The sequence below is a fragment of the Penicillium brevicompactum genome, assembly GCF_028827555.1.
Source record: "Penicillium brevicompactum strain IBT 35665 chromosome Unknown utg000005l_segment0_segment0, whole genome shotgun sequence".
In the NCBI taxonomy this organism is placed as follows: Eukaryota; Fungi; Ascomycota; class Eurotiomycetes; order Eurotiales; family Aspergillaceae; genus Penicillium; species Penicillium brevicompactum.
The window spans coordinates 5,837,389-5,850,278 of NW_026623208.1; the positions used below are offsets into that span (position 1 = coordinate 5,837,389).

Below are 12,890 nucleotides of genomic sequence, written 5' to 3' on the forward strand. Positions count from 1 at the left end.
GATGCAATGCGTAACAATTAGACCGTGCCTGCGATGCTCAGATCGCGAATCTCCTGCAACACTTCTTCGACCCGGTTGTCCAGATCGCCCTTTGCGTACTGGTCGCGCGTCTCAGCGTCGAGGTACTGTTGCACCTGGGCCATGCGCGAGTACGCCTCAGCACAGAACCGCAATTGAATTTTGACGAGGGCTTCGAAGCTGGGATCCAAATATGGCACGCGCAGATCGATCAACTGAGGAAGTTCGTTGAAGAGCTGCTCGTTCAGCTGCTCGTATGCTTGCTTGGCCATTTCCGCCTCGCGCTCGGTGCGTGGAAGCTTGGTAACGTCCTTGTCGGGCTTCTCAGCGAGCTTCTTGACCTTTGCGCGCATCGCGTCGTAGTCGAGGAGTTTGTGGTTTCGCTTCTTGATACATTCGTTGACATCTGGGAAGTAAGCGCAGAATCGGGAGATCGGGTCAAGGACGGTGGCGCTGTTCTTTATGAGCTTTTTGTTTCGGTCGGGGCGATTAAGTCTCCGTGCTTACCGGTATGGCCCGTCGAGGGCCTTGATGGTTTCTGCGTCGAGATCCTCCACGGCCTGCTTGTAGCTTCGGCTTACGCCGTCGCGGGTTCCGGCATCGCCGTAGAATGCATCGATGGTCTCTGCAATGCGCATTTGAGACGCGGTCATGGCTTTTGCCTGTCAGCTTTGCCCGTTGTACCCTCAGTCTGCCTTGTCTCACCTCGTAGTGAATCAAGATATCCCTTCGCTTCCTTCTGCAAGCGGTTCGCCGCAGTCTCCATGGTCCGGTACCGCCTGTGCACCGTCAGCCTCGTGTCCTCTGCCCCCTCAGAAAATCATCCATACCGTTCCTCAATCTCATAGTCGCGATCATTTGTTCTCTCAACATGCCCTGACTCAATCAGCGATCCGTCGATCGATTGCGGGGTAAAAATTTCAAGACTCACCCGTCTTCATCATCACCTGCGTCGTAGCTCTGTTGACATTTTTCTTGAATCCTATGCATCCCATTAGGCCCTGACCGCTTCATTCTCGTGGTTGTACTGGAGGTGCGTACCTGCCCAAGACATTGCGGCGGTGTGGTTCGGAAGCGCCCGGGGAAAATCAGCGTCGAGTTGAAAGTATTAGGATTTATGAATATAGGAAGCGTAGGCAATGTGAGAGAGAAAACAACAATGCGCTGGCGGGAGGTGCTCGGTGCCCAGATGCTACGATGCGTTGGAAACCAAACCTAAGCGTAGCGCAGTCGTGGCGATGCGTTCGTGGCTGAGCTGCTTAGTCATATATCCAAATGCGGCGACGTCATTTTTCGTAGGGCTACAGGGCTACAGGGCTACCGTCGCATGGGCTTTTTCTTCACTTTACCCTCTTTGAAAATTACAATTACAGCAGACAAGTATTCTATTTTACATTCTTTCCAAGAGAATTGAGGGAACACAAGCCAGCACAAGGCTGAACCTTGCGTCTGTAATACCCATACACGTGCATAGCTGCATATTTTGAGTCTCAATTTTTTGATCGTAACGTAGATGCCTAAGTTATGTCTTGGCAAGTGCCAAGCCTTGTACAAATATGTACTCGGGGGCTTCTTGGGAATCCACCTTGGTGCAGAATATGGACTATGTTAGTTACAGTTACGTACAAACTGACAGCGTGGTGTATCAAAGTACAAGGTGAACGGGGTGGAGTGCGAAGTGGACGCTGAGATCATTCGGGGATATCGGGCTGCAGTCATAAATTAGCTTGGGGAGCTTTGGTGAGAGTGGACCTGACATGATGCCTTGTTGATCAATTGATGTCATTGTGTTGGGGGAAACAAGGTACATTAGTGTAGTCCTGAAACTACACTATACAAGTACAGTCCCTGGAAGCATGTTCGTAGAACGTCATTCAGAATGCCAACTTATGTACAAAAAGCATAGAGAATATACGAAATCCAACAGAGAGGAAGCGAGCGAAAGAAAATAGGTTCAGACAACCTCCAGGCCCCAGGATCGGGGCTCGTAGTGGTACAAAGATAACGCCAACGCCAATATGAGGTATCAGCCGAAGAAAGACCGGACGGGATGAAAACTCCGAGCCAAAAGAAAACGAATAAAAAAAAAAAGGCGAAGAAACTGAAAGAAAAGGGTCATGATTCTTCGTTGCATTGACGTTGAACACATGAAGGGCAAGCTAAAAAGACGGAACAGATGGAAGGAACAGGCTGAAAGGATATGCGCCGAGAAACAAAACTTCGGGGCCTCCTTGGAGCATTCAAAGACATCGATCAAAGCCTCCGGGAATGGGTCTATTCATGTAACCACCCCGATGCAAAGGGATAAAAAGGTAAAAAAAAAATAACAAAAGAAGTCGTCAGGAGGTCCACCCGAAATGGGCACCGATTCAATCGGATCAGAAGCCTTCCTCACCGGCCTTGCACAGTTTAATTTGGCGCACCCATTCGGACTTGAGAACCTGCGAGGCGTTGATACGACGCGAGGGATTCGGGTCAAGAATGGAGTAGATCACGTTGCGGCAACGTGCCTGTGAAGGAATAAGTTTCTGCCCAGCACAAGGGGGATTAGTAGTTCTTACCCGATGCAACGTCTCGATGGGCGCATATCCATCTTCGTGTTTGCGACCGTCAAGGTACCGCTGATAGAATTCATCTTCGTCCTTGCGGGCAACACGCCAGAGGTGGCGGCCGGTGCGCATGGCCATGTAGATCACGCCTGTTGCCCACAGGTCAACGGCGCGGGGGTCGAACTCCCGTTCAACGTATTCTTCGGGCGCAATGTAGGGAGCTGAGCCGCACAGACCGGCTGTCATGTGGGCTTCCTTTTCCCAGGCCATGCGGAAGCATTCGCCGTTACCGAAGTCGGTAATTTTAAGGGCACCGTGAGTGGTGAGAAGGAGGTTCTCGGGCTTGAGATCGCGGTGGGCAACGCCCATCTCATGCATGTATTCTACACCGCGCATGAGCTGTTTGAAGAAGCAATCGGCTTCGGCGACCTCGAGCTTGCCGGCGGCCAGGACAAGGGTATACAGATCGCCTCCGGCACAATATTCCATGACTTCACAGTAGTCTCCCTTGGCATCTTGGAGAAGATCCAGAGTGTGAATCACGTTCGGATGACGGAGGGAGGATGAGATGCAGAACTCCGAAGTCAGTCGTTTTTGGTACTTCTTGGTGGTCTCCTGAGGGCGACGACGGAACTCCTTGACGGCATACAGCTGCTCGCACTTGGAGTCTGTGGGGTCAACCTTGTGGGAGATGCGAACGATACCGAAAGCACCGCGGCCCACAATTTCCTGGCACTTGCCGTACTTGTCGACCAAAGAGGCTGTGGCGTTGGGGCCACCCTTCTTATCGGCAGCCAGCTTATCTCGCTCGGTCTTGAACTGATCGATCCAAGTAGACATGAGCGACAGCTGCTGCTCATCCACCTGGTCATCCTTCTTTCGGCCGCCCAACATGTCGCGCAGTAGGTCTGTCAACTTCTCCTGTCGCCTGGCGCTTCTCAGATGATGCGAGTGGTTCCCGAGAGCTTCGGGAAGAATCTCAAAGCGCCTGGAGGCCGGAGTGGCTCCATCCTTCTTCTTATCATCGGCCTTCTTTTTATCAAGCTTGTCCACGGGCTCGTTCTTCAGTGACGGATTCCGCGACGGAGTGCGGGAGGTTGCGCCTCGGGAGGGAGGTCGGGAGGGGGGTCTGGAGTTGGGTCTCGACGAAGGCTTTGATGTCTTGCCATTCGTGTGCTGGATGCTTTCTAAGCTACTGTCGGATAGGTCTCGGTGGACTTCATTATTTTCTCTGGTCGGTGTGTTTTTCCCCGTGCTGGAGAACATGCGCGTAAGTCGTGCGGCCATGGTGGCTTTGGTGGGTTTCCCGGTAGGGGAGAAAGCTGGAGGTGGGAGGTCGTTTGCATGGGCAGACAGGTTCATGCCTGCTACGGCTCGTGCTACCGAAGCATCGCCATCCCGAGGGTCATAGGAGTGTTGTGAAGCTGCGGCGGAGGAGACTGCGGAAGGCACAGGTGAAGGGGAAGGTGGAGTCATGTGCGGTGGATCGGCGGGTGAAGAGACGAGAGAATGGAGGGGGTGGGACACGAAATTCTCCGTTCCCAATAGCTCACACGCTAAACACGATGAACTGAGGAAATTGTGTAAAAATAAAGTGAGGATCAAACGAAGTGAGGCGAGGATCAGAGAATCAAAGAAACAGGTCTGGGAGGAAACAAATCGACAGCTAACTCGGTACACGCATACGCAAAGCTCTCGCGAAAAGAAGTATATAATTCAGGACACAAAGAAGTCGAGAGAGAGGAAAAGAGAAGAAATAAGAGCAAGTGGGAAGGATAAATTTGGCGATGCTCAACTAGAAATACCACCGAGCTTTTTTTTTGTGGTATGGGGAATACAGAGGGGAGTCCTGTAAATTACAGTCTCTCCATTTGAAAAGAAGAGGGTAATCTCAATACCGACATTACGGAAGAATGTGGGAACTGCAACGGTACGAGGTTACGATCATTAATAATGACCGCTGCTCGCTGATTCTAGCCTGGGACCTGTAGGGCTACATATGTACAGCGTAGACGGCGACTCCGGCGTTGTGCCACCCTGCAGATGCAGCATGACTAAACTTGTAATAGAAATAGGAAAAATGTAGGGGAAAAAAGATGTATACTATTTCACGATATTTCACCTACAATTTCATCTATGGGATTCTAACGTCTATGAGAGATTTAATGGTAATCAAAATCAAAGTAACAAAGTAACAAAGTAACGGAGTGTACCCGGCCAGGTTTTTTTCGCGGGATCCTTGGAAATGGGTCTTCCGTAAGGATTAAGCAATCACTGCTAAGTAATCCTCTTGTAAATGACGTTGCGACAGTGACGTCGAGATCAATTTTCTGTTCTGTATGAGATTCTGTAAAGGTATAGTGATGGTAATAATATACTAATATACTCTGTACGAATATACTACATCCAATCCAATAATCTGGGAAATGTATTCTGATTTCTAACCCTTTCCGCCACCACCTGACTGAGGCTGTGCTCTCTCCTCAGTTTGTCCTGATTCGATTAGGCCCCCGCAGCCGACGCGCTGCTGCGTGTGGCGGTTGCATAGCACCACTTGGTCCCTTTAGACCACTGAGAGGGGCACGCCTAATGATCCATTTTTCTTGTTTCCCTTGGCTCCATTGATTGGTCCAACTGATCTGTTGATCTATTAGCCGGACATTTTGAATATTCGGACGTGCTTCATTACTGTCTCCGGTAGGTGGGGGATTGATCATTCCATACTTCCGTTCCGACTCCATTCCGACCATACTAGTACAGTCCACGGATCTTTCTCCCTCCCTTCCGACCTCGGGATTGACTCAAAACTCCAGGATTTACAGCTGGAGAAAAGTGGAGGGGAAACAACTGTCGTATACTGTACTCCGTACGGAGTACTGGGTTAATGTAAAATCCTAATTCGGTTGAACCAATTGTCAGATCCCTCTTCCCTCCGTTGATACCCGTGCTCACTGTATACTCGACTGGATAGACGATCGCTGCGTAACTTTCAATGCACTGCTCCCCATCGGGTTCGTGGAGACCGCGTGGGGTCTCTGTGCGAGTCACCCGATGTATGTCTACCAGCAAGCTCGCTATCGAAAGACGGCAGTTAGATGTTGATCAACACGTAGGTGATTCCCCGGCTTGAAATTCCTCGAACTACATTGTATCCTGTACGCAGCAAATCCTGCTATATTCGACAGACTACACCTTGACCGTCTCTTCGGGGTTCCGGTTCCCGTGTGGGGATTCTCCAAACGCTTAGTGTCAGGGATTTCCACTAAGCGTGAGCTTCAATCTACTGGTAGACGGGGACGAGTATCGAGGGACAATTCGGAAGTAGCACCTAATTCGCTTTGCTTTACATGTTACCCCGGATTCTTCTCTGTCTCCGTGGCCTCGGCACGGTAATAACGCCCAAAAACGGAGTACTGGTACAATTCTCACATGGGAAAAAAGCAGACAGAAACAGAAACAGAAAAACATACACAGTTCAGAATCTGTACGAGGCATTTTCACTCGCCAATCACATCCCTCAACCGAACCCATCTTAATTTCCCCTTTGATACTTGCAGATGTACCCAGGACCTTCCCGTCATATCAATCTATGCACTTCCTCTGGTACCGGTACTTTGCTCACTCATAACCCTATTCCCGAGGTGTTTACCCCTCAATGCCATACTCCGTACACGAGGTCCAAATCCTCCTGCACATTTATATGCAGAAAAAAATAACATTCTGATTCGAGCTGCAGCTTGACCGCCAGTTTGGTTGCATCGGCCTTGGATTGGCTTGGAGCTTCAGATAAGCTGTGGTGTTTTTTTTGCTTTTGGTCGGAGCTCTTGCATAACGCATTAGTGTAGATGTTGACTATGAGCGGAATTCCACGACCAATGCGGTCTCTCGCTGTTGTTAGTGGACAGATTGTACATGTACGTTGAAGGATGTGTCTGTGCTGAAGCCAAGTCATGCAGGTTGGAGCTGATCAAGCTGAGCTGCCCAGATGGTCTTGTTTCTTGTTTCGTGTTTCGTGTTTCTTGCTTTTTTTCCCGTTCTTTCTTTGTCTTTGCTTTTTCTTTGGCTTGCATATAATTCCAAGGTTTGCTTCTGTCGTGTCTCCTGCAATCAAGCATATGATTCTCGATTCGATGTACAATGTTGGCCTATCGGTTCGTCGGTTCACGCACGAGCCACGGGCCGATTGGGGAAGTCGCTTGGCGTTGGCTATAGCTTGTAGCTTTTATAGAGTGGCTTCGGCATTAGCTCTAGACCTAGCCTCTGACTGTATTTTATATTGGGCTTATTTATACCCCGGGATCGCCACAATGGATAGACTTGATATTGTGAGACAATTGGCTCGGATATTGCGTTATGATCAAATCCGACTTTCCCCGCCGGTACGCTGAGGACACCCTTCCACTCGGCCGCCCTGCTGCCCTGGCGTACTTGATATGAGCGATATCAATATCAACTATTGGGGGCGACGCGGTTTACCCGGGCACCGGCATGCCACGTGGGGAGGAACCCCGTCTGATTGACTCGTGAAAAGGCGGTATGGACAGCTCAAGTCTTGGCTGCCAATATGTGTTGCCGGGCGAGACGGTGATGCTTGTGTGCTCAATTGCAGCTATGTCGTTCTCGACCTTCAGCTGGTCTCCCAGCGGTGAGGCCTGTTGTGTTTTTCCCTTCCCAGCGTATTCGTGAAACGATCTCATTCGCACCGTTGGTATCATGATAGAACACGTGTCTGCTACCCGATCAGATACCATGTCAACGAAAAGGCAGCATGCCAGACTTAAATCGCACGTACCACAAATTGTTCCAGGGATTCTTCAAAGAGCTCGTTGTTCACTCCCACACCGCCAGGATGTTCAGTCGGCGAAAGGGGGTTTTTGACAACTGCGGCGGTCAGTAAATGTCGCGCTCGAAAAAAAAGTCCCTTGAGTCCACACGAACCGTATTCCACAAACAGATTGATGTAGATTTGTTGCAGTGCGATGCGCATGCTGGGACTCTTCAGGTCCGTCAGCATTACGAACTTGGTATTTGTCGGTGTCTCGTAATAGTGCAGCTTGTATTGGCTGGTGGTAAAGGACACGAAACTGTCAAGTACTTCTGGTCAGCACCATAGCCAAGGGCGCTCGCTCGCGTCAGGGGGAGTATCTCACTTGTCGTCTTCACCTCCTAGCTTGCGCACCATGTTACGCAGAGAGAAGACCGTTCCAAAGACCAGCTTCGAGTCATCATCGCTTGATCGAACAGTTTGGCCGAGCCCGGTCGGCGCGGCTTCTGATCGGGACTTCCCCACGATCGACGTCGGGCGCGGAAGCCAGCGACGCTTGTAGATGCATTCGGCTGATGGAAATTAGTCGAAATCCTCCGAACCAAAGAGAGTCAAGTATTTACCATGCCGATCGAAGATATAGAACGAGTAGACGACCATTGTGTAGTGTGACCAAAGTCCCGTTGGGTTGTTGTTCAGGAGAAGCTGACGGGGCGGTGAAATCCCGCGATAACAGATCAAATGGAGCTGCCTAGAAAATGTTCCTTACGGCTCATATTACCTACATGGAGATCGATTTGAATTCGCTTTCTTTTGCGTAAGGCTGACAAGCCCGCATCTCACGTTATCGAAACCCCGCGCTTCAACTTCCTCTTTACCCCACACCTATATTCAATGGATGAAAATGCCCCAGTCTCGGATGCCTCCGAACCTAGTACAAGACCGGGAATAGTTGAGTGAGTGAGGCCATTGCTTGTGATGTATCACACTGACGCTCTGCAGGTCTGCATCATATGACTCTCCTCAAAGACACCGACGGCGAAACCCCAGAGCAAGGCGTCCGGTGAAGGTCAGCTTCTCGCCGTCGTGATAGCTTCGCGGAACTGACTTCGCCTAGGAAACACTGGACGCCCGCTCCGAGTATTACACCAGTCAGGATGATGGGACTGCTGAACATCGTATCAACCAATACGTGATCAAGCAAGAGATCGGGCGAGGCTCGTTTGGTGCTGTTCATCTGGCCGCAGACCAGTTTGGTAACGAATATGTAAGGAAATTTGACCATCTAGAACTGCATGTGCTTATCTTTGGGTGCTCCTAAAACACAGGCTGTCAAGGAATTTTCCAAATCGCGGCTTAGAAAACGTGCGCAGTCACATCTGCTGCGCAGGCCCAGAGGTCCAAGACGACCTGGTTCGGATTTCAATTCGCCTTTGCACCGTCACCCTTCAGGAGACGATGCCGAGAATGCACAGAACCCTCTGTACTTGATCAAAGAGGAGATTGCTGTGATGAAGAAACTGAACCATCACAATCTGGTGTCGCTGATCGAGGTCCTGGACGACCCGTCAGAAGATTCATTGTATATGGTCATGGAAATGTGCAAGAAAGGTGTTATCATGAAGGTTGGACTGGAAGAACGATCAGATCCATACGATGACGAACATTGTCGATGCTGGTTCCGCGATTTGATTTTGGGGATTGAGTATCTGCACGCGCAAGGAATTGTTCATCGCGATATAAAGCCCGACAATTGTTTGGTCACCAATGATGACGTGCTGAAGGTCGTCGACTTTGGAGTGTCGGAGATGTTTGAAAAGAACTCGGATATGTTCACTGCTAAGTCGGCTGGATCACCGGCATTCCTCCCGCCAGAGTTATGCGTGGTCAAACACGGCGATGTGTCAGGAAAGGCCACGGACATCTGGTCCATGGGCGTGACGTTATATTGTCTGCGATATGGAAAACTGCCTTTCGAAAAACACAACATTTTCGAGCTGTACGATAGTATCAGGGGTGATCCTCTTGTCTGTGAGGACGAAGAGGATGATTCATTCAAAGATTTGATGAATCGAATTTTGGAAAAGGATCCAGAGAAGCGAATTGATATGTTTGGGTTACGAGTGAGTCGGCTGTACTTTTATTGCCCCAGAATATACTAATCCAACGCCAACAGGAACATCCTTGGGTTACAAAGGATGGAACAGATCCCTTGCTCTCGTTTGAAGAGAACACCTCGCAAATCATCACATTTCCAACGAAGGAAGAGATGGATCGTGCCATCACAACAACTATGGGACATCTCATGACCGTGGTATGTATGGTCTCAATCTCTAACAAAGCTCCGCTAACAAGCCCTAGATGAAAGCAGTCAAAAAGTTCAAACGACTGACAGATCCCACCAAGACCAGCACTCCACAAACCCCCATGCAGAGCATCCTTGGTGGCGATGAGTCCTATTTCGTGGAGCCACCGATGGAAATGGACCCAGACGAGCCCTTCCCGGCAGTCGGCGAACCCAGCCTACGCGCAAACGTTCGAAAGGCGTTTAGACATCCATTCGCTGGGTTCCGCAATCCCCAACAAGGATCAAGCGACTCAACCAGCATCTCCTCAAGGCAAAGCACAAGCAGCCAACGACCCGGCGTCGTTGAAACACGCTCGGGTCACGCATCTCCGTCTCTGTCACGCGCCAGCTCAGCAGCCAAGCGCAGCCTGGAAGGAACGAGAGGTCATGCGCGGGATCCTCTTGAAGAGGAGTTCCCATTCCTTTTCATTGGCCCATCTACATATACGGGATCCCACGAGGTAAGCGATGAACCTGCTCAGGTCTTTACAGAACCGGACGCCCTCGGCCAAGAGCAGGGCCAAGAAGAAGACCCCGAACCCATGGTGAGTGAATCACCCGGAGCGGCGGAATTCGATATCTACGAGACGGCGTATCGCTCGGAGCTGGAGCGCATCAAACAAGACCTGGAAGACAAGAACTCCGGCCCGAAGGTCTATTTGAACCGTCGCGTTGAGAATAAAGACGAGGTTCTGAGATTGGCCAAGGAAAAGGCACTGGATTTGCAAATTGGACAAAAGTTTTCGCTGGCTTCCAAAAGGACGAGCTCTGCTTTGGGCTCTGCTATCAGTGCCTTCCGTTCAATGCCGAAGCGACAGGCAGATTCGGAGGATGCCGATAAAGGCTTGGAACATCCGGAGCCTAAGCGTCCGTCTGTTTCTGGCGTCGAGCCTCAGTCTCAACCGCTTGAAGTGGAGGGTATTTTCTCTACTGGAGAAGGATCACAGGATCACCTGCGGGGGGTTATCGGGTCGGAGAAGTAGGTGTGTGGTGTGTGCCTCCGAATTTGTATAGACATGGGAGTTTTGCATTTCTGTTTTGTATATCTGCATATCATTGGGATCGATGATGACGGACTTGAGTCTGTTTTTGGCACTGATACTGGTTTTCAATTGCCTTCATTGGATCGTTGTCTTCGTATTCGGTGTGTCACTCGTACAGTGCTCAGATAGGAGACTTGGATGATCCTTGTATGGAAAGTATTTGAGAGTGCACGGGTCGAATCTGAATGCACCTTGTTTTCATATTACGTAGATTGGACGATGAATCCATGGATATGATCATGTAGTAGAATGAATATAGGTCATTATTAGCCCACAAGGAGTGTAAGACATCTCTGAAGAGTCAAAAACAGAAAGAAAAGAAAAAACCAATCACAAGAAAAGCAAAAGTAGAGTAAAATACAATATACCTTGAATTCAAGGCTTTGAAAGGACCGCCATCGCCATGTAGCAGACATCAATCATCACGCACGCTAGACACTGGGGCAAGAATAAGTAAAAAGAAGATAGAAAAGAAACCAAAAGGCAGAAGCAGAAGCAAAATGCAAGACATAGCATCATGTTCGCACAGCAGAAGAAGGGGAAAAATGACTCGCTGGTTTAAAACAAAGCCGTTATCATCGAACGTCGTCACAAAATTGTTTCCTAGGAGTCGAATGTTAAATGTCAAGTGTCAACTGAGAACCGCACAATAAACGCTGTCTATTGTTCATCATCATTCATTCATGGCGCAAGAAAAAGTCATCAATAGAAATTGAGGTCATCGCGGTTTCTCCGCTTCATGTTCTGGTCGACCAGCCGAATCTCGACGTCCATCCGAGCGTTGGAAGAACTCATACCCACGCTCTGGATTAGGCCTTGGAAATGCATCTGGAGGACCGAGTTGCAGCGCATGAGGCGATGGAAGTGGGTGACCCATTTCCGTGGGTCGAGGGAGTTCGCGCATCATATTGCGTTGGATATCGCGGCCTTCCACGGGGCGCATTTCATAGATTGGCTGGGATTGAGACTGAGGTTGAGGCTGAGGTTGGTGCTGGGCATGGGTCTGGACCTGGGCTTGAGCGTGCGCTTGGGCCTGGGCCTGTGATTGGGGCTGTGGTTGGGGCTGGAGTTGGAGTTGCGGTCTTTGAAAACTTGTCGGAAACGAAGTTGGGGCGGGACTGGTTGGTGAAGGGGCCTTTCGGGCTGGTCGTCGTGGTGCTGGGTAGGGCTCCCCGCGGGATTCGGCTAATAGTTTGCGTCGTTCGGTCTCTGCTTTGCTGGGTCGGCCTCGTTTGCGGCGCGGTTCGCCGGTGTCTAGTCTCGGGGAGAGTTGGGCGGATGAACCACTTTCGCTGCCATAAGAGACGGTGCTGGCTGGGGGTCCTGGTGGCCGCGGCTGGATTGCTCTTGGTACTGGCTTGTCGGAGGGGAACAGTGGCCGTTTGCGCATGTCTGTCGGACCGGTGTCGCGGGGGAACGGCGTCGGATGTGGTGGATGCGCGGGCTGCTGGATCATATTGAGAAAGGCGTTTTTGCACGAGCTGAGTGAACGGCCTTGTGCGGGGGTCAGATATGCTATTGAATTTTCCCGACAATTGGCTGTTGCATACCTTGAGGCAGGGGGATATGCTCCCAGCTTGGATTGATTCCATACTCTCTAATCAAGCGGACCAGACAGCCGGATGGAATTCCGGCTTTCTTGAGAATCTCCGTGAGCAGAGCGTACTGGGAGGAGAAACATCAGCATGGCCTATTTCGCCCCGAGCCAACATGAACTTACCTTGTCCTCTTCGGTCCATGGCCTATCAGATGGATTCGACATATCCCATGGAAGCGGATTTCACGAAAAACGAAGAAAAATTTCAAACACAAAGACCTCCCAGAGATATCACAAGGATGAATAGGTCACGGTCATAGGACCTAATTGACCAAGAGAATAGGAACAAACAGGAAACAAAAGAAACAAAAGAGAAAAGAGGAAAAAAAAGAGAATGACGAACGCGCAACGAGAGTTATGTCCCCATATCCTGACGAAACACACACAGAAAGAGAGAGGAGGCTTGATAGCCAAAGAAAAAGGGAAAAAAGGAACAAAAACGCATTCAAAAGTCCCCTAAGTTTTCAGGAAGATTTCCTAGCCAAACGACTTGAGCAAGCCGGGATCGCGCAGGAGAGCGGGAAAGCTGCAGGGACGATACAGGTAACATAAACCCATAGATCACAGTTTC

The 12,890-nt window shown here is 50.1% G+C and overlaps 5 protein-coding genes across 5 annotated transcripts; 1 reads left to right on the forward strand and 4 right to left on the reverse strand.

The window, feature by feature from the left end:
- Window positions 1-17: 17 nt before the first annotated feature.
- On the reverse strand, window positions 18-1,072 carry N7506_008096 (amphiphysin-like protein RVS161; the record flags this gene model as incomplete). The annotated part of the gene is made up of 6 exons (XM_056957389.1): window positions 18-471; window positions 526-673; window positions 724-797; window positions 849-894; window positions 950-1,000; window positions 1,060-1,072. 6 exons carry the CDS (start codon window positions 1,070-1,072, stop codon window positions 18-20), a joined length of 786 nt encoding a protein of 261 aa, XP_056811723.1.
- A 1,324-nt stretch (window positions 1,073-2,396) lies between these two features.
- N7506_008097 (serine/threonine protein kinase SAT4) lies at window positions 2,397-4,043 on the reverse strand (the record flags this gene model as incomplete). The annotated part of the gene is made up of 1 exon (XM_056957390.1): window positions 2,397-4,043. One exon carries the CDS (start codon window positions 4,041-4,043, stop codon window positions 2,397-2,399), a length of 1,647 nt encoding a protein of 548 aa, XP_056811724.1.
- Window positions 4,044-7,278: 3,235 nt separating this feature from the next.
- N7506_008098 (TRAPP subunit BET5) lies at window positions 7,279-7,992 on the reverse strand (the record flags this gene model as incomplete). The annotated part of the gene is made up of 5 exons (XM_056957391.1): window positions 7,279-7,299; window positions 7,360-7,448; window positions 7,506-7,651; window positions 7,718-7,904; window positions 7,956-7,992. 5 exons carry the CDS (start codon window positions 7,990-7,992, stop codon window positions 7,279-7,281), a joined length of 480 nt encoding a protein of 159 aa, XP_056811725.1.
- Window positions 7,993-8,226: 234 nt separating this feature from the next.
- On the forward strand, window positions 8,227-10,662 carry N7506_008099 (serine/threonine-protein kinase; the record flags this gene model as incomplete). Its single annotated transcript, XM_056957392.1, has 6 exons — window positions 8,227-8,288; window positions 8,335-8,401; window positions 8,450-8,599; window positions 8,661-9,455; window positions 9,509-9,646; window positions 9,694-10,662. 6 exons carry the CDS (start codon window positions 8,227-8,229, stop codon window positions 10,660-10,662), a joined length of 2,181 nt encoding a protein of 726 aa, XP_056811726.1.
- Window positions 10,663-11,440: 778 nt separating this feature from the next.
- Window positions 11,441-12,484, reverse strand: N7506_008100 (putative AT DNA binding protein; the record flags this gene model as incomplete). The annotated part of the gene is made up of 3 exons (XM_056957393.1): window positions 11,441-12,237; window positions 12,273-12,387; window positions 12,443-12,484. The coding sequence occupies 3 exons, from the start codon at window positions 12,482-12,484 to the stop codon at window positions 11,441-11,443; spliced, it is 954 nt and encodes a 317-aa protein (XP_056811727.1).
- Between the last annotated feature and the right edge of the window lie 406 nt (window positions 12,485-12,890).